This window comes from Alosa sapidissima, chromosome 19 (assembly GCF_018492685.1).
Source record: "Alosa sapidissima isolate fAloSap1 chromosome 19, fAloSap1.pri, whole genome shotgun sequence".
In the NCBI taxonomy this organism is placed as follows: domain Eukaryota; kingdom Metazoa; phylum Chordata; class Actinopteri; order Clupeiformes; family Clupeidae; genus Alosa; species Alosa sapidissima.
The window spans coordinates 25202923-25207922 of NC_055975.1; the positions used below are offsets into that span (position 1 = coordinate 25202923).

A 5000-nucleotide genomic window follows, 5' to 3' on the forward strand; every position below is an offset into this window, starting at 1 on the left:
CGCTAATCCACTGAATTTCGCTGGTGACATTAAAGCTGCAGAAGGGCTCGGACAGATGTCAGAATGATCAGTGGGCAGCCTCTGTGCACCGGTTTATTTCTCTGGATTTACAGCAGGACCCCGCGCTTCAAAGCAAACTTGCGCTCTCTCTCTCTCTCTCTCTCTCTCTCTCTCTCTCTCTCTCTCTCTCTCTCACCTGAACACTGCACAGGCAATCAGAGAGCACCCTACATACACACACACACACACACACAACACACACAGACACACACACATACACGCACACACACACACACACACACACACACACACACACACACACACACACACACACACACACACACACACACACACACACACACACACTCAAACATACATACTGGTGTACACTTAGACACAAAACACTCCTAACATACACATACACAGACATTAAAATATGCATTCAAACATGTACATGCACACACACACACACGCACACACACATACATTGATGCAAACATACACGTGTATTTACACACTATCATATGCACACACACACACACACACAGACGCGAATACCCACCTAAACTCTCGTTAACACACTTTTAACACATCCATATGCACATTTATTTCAAAACCCTCAAATTCTTTTGTATTTTCATGCATTTATGCTATGACACATTTGTCCATATCTGTAGATGAAATCAAAAGTCCTGCTTCTGATGCCACTGTGATAGATGATTTATCCTCCATGGCTGAGATGAAAGACTATTTAAAAATGTGATAAATTTGATCTCTTGGTCTTTTGTGTGGCATGTCATCATGGTATGAGCAGACACCAGTGTTTACAGTCAGAGCTCCTCAAGTACACATACAAATGCAATGGCTTTTGCCTTGACCCCGCAACACACACACACACACACACACCGCACGGTCCGAGGGGGCCGTTTTTCACCGCATATGCGCGGAGAGACCCAGCTGCTCCTGGGAGAGCTCATCGGAAAGCGGCCATAAGTATTAGCTGAGATGGGGGGTGTGTGTGTGTGTGTGTGTGTGTGTGTGTGTGTGTGGTGGGACGGGGGTTTGGCGTGGCATGCTAAAGCAGCAGCACATCGCTGCTGAAGAAGCAAAAGGTTAACTGTGGGCTCCCCTGATGCCCCCTCATGCCGACCTTTCCCGAGGGAGCGTGAAATTAGCCATGGCATTCCGGCAGGCTTTCAGTGGGGCGGGTGGGGTGGGGTGGGGTGGGGGGGTCAGGAAGGTGAGAGGAGGGGGGGGGGGGTGAGGTGTCTCCCTCCAGCGGATCAGATTCAGGAGGGAGGTGTCGGTCCCCTTGGAATGCTCAAGAAGCTTCCATGGAGCTCAGATGATGGGGAGGCCAGCATCCCTGAACAGCAGCAGTATGCTTAGTAAGGCTCAGCAGAGAGAGAGAGAGAGAGAGAGAGAGAGAGAGAGAGAGAGAGAGTAGATAAAGAGTGACACAGAGAGAGAGAGGGGAGCAGAGAAAGAGAGAAATAATAAAATTCCTCTATTAAAAAGGAGTGAAACATACAAAAACATATATCTCAGTGTCCTAAAACCCTATGACAAAAAGAAAAAGGAAATATAATCCTAGCTACACTAAAGCACAGTGGCTTTTTTTTCCTTCAAAAGAAGCCTTGGATCCCTGATTATTCCACTATTCCCTTTATTTGCTATTTACAGACAAACACACACACACACACACACACACACACACACACATACACACACACAAACACATGTGGACGCATGGAAATGCACACACGTGCAGACACAAACAAACAGATTGTCTTGAGCAGTTGAGCGGGTCCCTGGTGTGTGTATGTGTGTGTGTGTGTGTGTGTGTGTGTGTGTGTGTGTGTGTGTGTGTGTGTGTGTGTGTGCCTGTGTTGATGTATGCAGTATGTACTCGTTTGGGGCGACAGCTTCACCTGTCTGACCCAGATGTGCCGTTAGGATGGCTCTGCCTGTGCCGCTCGGTAGGGTGGTCCGTGTCTCTCTCTCTCTCTCTTTCTCTTTCTCTCTCTCTCTCTCTCTCTCTCTCTTTCTCTCCATCTCTCCATTTCTCTCCATCTCTCCATTTCTCTTCCTTGTTACTTCTCTTCCTTCTCTCTCTATTCTTCCCTCCATCTTTCCCTCTCCCTCTCCTTGTCTTCCTCTTTCCTTCTTAGCTTCCCCCCCCCCCCCCCCCCCCCCCCCTCTCTCTTCTCTCTCCAGCCTCCTGGAAGCTGAATTAGCAATTCCCCGGCGGGCGCTAAGCCCAGAAGGACACTCAGTGACGATCCGCCGGTGTGGTTTGTCAGGCGCGCACAGCCTCCGCCACAGAGTGATGCGTCGCAGGGGAATCCCCTCCTGTTTTTTAATACATTTTTAATCGCTCCCTTTGATGCCGCACGTGTCCACCTTAATTTGGAGTGACTGTTTAGCCCAAAAAAATCAAAGACTTTCACCGATGCGAAAAAGCGTTTTTTTTCCCCCCTGCTTCCTGCCGTCCTGCACTTTGACATGTTTGTTTTGTGTGAACGTGGCCTATTTTAACAGTTTTGTTGTTGAAAGTCATTTGTAATTACTGGCCTGATTGCTGCGGTGTGCGTAGACCTCCCTGTATGTGCTCAGGTGTCCTCTCACTATTTTTAGGCTGCAGAAGCAGAGGTGCTGTCTTTGCTGTGCCGTGTTTTTATTGATTTTTTTTTTTGTTTGTTTGTTGTTGTTGATGTTGTTTTTTTCTCTTCATCCCTAGTGTGAACGCTGTGCCCCTCTCTTCAATGACAAGCCCTTCCGATCAGGTGACCAGATCCAGGCCTACAATTGCCGGCCCTGCCAGTGCAATGGCCACACCTCTTCCTGTCATTATGATGTCACATTTGACCCCTACCCTACGGAGCACTTCCGGGGTGGAGGTGGCGTCTGCGATAACTGTCAACATAACACTACAGGTACTTATAGAACATGAGCACTGCAGTGTAAGGGTTCAAACTGAACACCACTAGGTCTTCCACTAACAGCCGTTGGCATGCCTTGATTGGGTTATTGTTATGACATTTAATCACTGTCAGCTGTTATATTTATTTGTCTTTACGTGATATTGGAACTGGCAAATTGCCAAAAAGGGAAATCGGCAAAAATCTGCCTAGTTCAAGTGCAACTTTCTGTAAGTGAAAGTAACTTTGTGGAACAACTGCCATGATTAGCATGTTTAAGCAGGGTGGGAGGCAGTGGTTGAAACGCTGAAATATTGCATTAGAGGAGAGACAGATGGAGATGTAATGAAGTAAGGCAAGGCTGCGCTAACAGGTTCACTGTTTCATATGCTCAGCATCAACACCGTGCCAGATGGGGACCAAAGGCCACATTAAAATGGACATCTCCAAAATGGCAGAAATTTCATGGGGGCGCCAGTCTTTCCCGTTCCCCTCTCCTCACTGTCTGTCACCGCCCCTCTGTTTCTCTCACTCTTCCTATCTCTCTCTCTCTCTCTCTCTCTCTCTTTCTCTCTCTCTTTCTCTATCTCTACTCTCTTCATTTCCTCTCATTCCTCGTTCTGTCCATTCTCATCCCTCTCTCCCTTCCCTCCTGCACTCTCATTCCTTCTCTCTCTAGAGGCATCTGAGGTTTTAATTTGAAATTAAAGTCCCTATAATGTGACTGAATTTTAATACATCAACATTGATCTTCCTCCTCCATCACCCCCCCCCCCCCCCCCCACCCTCTCCACACACACACATGTGTCGATAGGGAGGAACTGTGAGCAGTGCCAGCCGCAGTTCTACAGGGAGGCCGGGGCTGTCACCGCGGCAGTAGACGTCTGCAGGCCCTGCAGTTGCCATGCCGCTGGGACTGTCAACGGAAGTGTGGAGTGTGAGGAGGTAAGGGACAACGCGCACACACACACACACACACACAGCAACAGTCCTAGAAACACTGTACTAAATCTGGTAACTCTTACCTGGCTGTTTATAACAGCTATTCATCATTTTGCTTGAACTTGGTTGTGTCTGAGGTGCTACATGCTTAATAAATAATAATCAATTAAGTAGTTGCCACAAAGCACATCTTGCATAAGAGTCTACTGCTATACTATACTACTGCTATACTGCTATACTATACTACATTATACTATGATTAGATTAGATTAGATTCAACTTTATTGTCATTGTGAGTTTGTGTCTAACCAGAAGTGCAAAAAAGCAGAAAAGTGCAATCTGATATACACAGTATAGATAGGTGGTGTACTGTAAACAGTATAAGACATATAGTGCAGTGTGTAGACAGTAGTATACAGTTAAGAGTGGTATGGCTTGCAGAAATATGAATTGTATATATATATATATATATATATATGTGCAGTGTATTCACAGTAGCCTTATATGCTATTCTATACTCCATTTTAACCTAACTTTTAGAAAGCCATTGTGGGGAACTCTTTTTGGTAACACACATGAGAGGGCTTAAGTCTGAGAATGGAAAGACTCTAAAATGCAAGAGTCTGAATCCAAAGGTTTAGCCCAACATTATGCTCTTGTTGATATTTTCAAAACAAATTCATCCACATCCTGAACTAATCAGCGAGTCACATGGTGACCCAATCAGCTGATTGTACCCTCGGTTTGATTGTGATTATCAACATTATTATTTCGACGCAACAAACAGCCAGGTTTACTTCAGCATGTCAGTATGCACCATTAAACTGGCATAGAAAATAACCCAGTGGAGGTCTATATATTAGTACATTTTTCTCATATTCCCATTTGAGATATTTGGACTCACATGACAGGGTGTGTTAGTGTGTTAGTTTGTGGGTGGGCGGTGGCTAAGACTTGCATTGATAAATGAAAGGAGCGTGTCTTGTGAGGGTTAACATGACTGGGATGTCAATAACATGTGATTCATTTGACAGCTGAAGGAGGCCACTAGGCTTTTCTAAGGCCCGCCCCTGATTACTGGACAGTGTAGAGAGAGAGAGAGCCATCACTGCACCACACAACACAACCTTCATTCGC

At 46.0% G+C, this 5000-nt stretch overlaps 1 protein-coding gene across 1 annotated transcript in view; it reads left to right on the forward strand.

The window, feature by feature from the left end:
* Positions 1-5000, forward strand: part of ush2a (Usher syndrome 2A (autosomal recessive, mild)) — a 302735-nt gene that overhangs the window by 36154 nt on the left and 261581 nt on the right. The window contains 2 exon segments of the mRNA XM_042073212.1: positions 2741-2936; positions 3736-3866. Of these exon segments, the coding sequence (XP_041929146.1) occupies positions 2741-2936; positions 3736-3866 (327 nt within the window).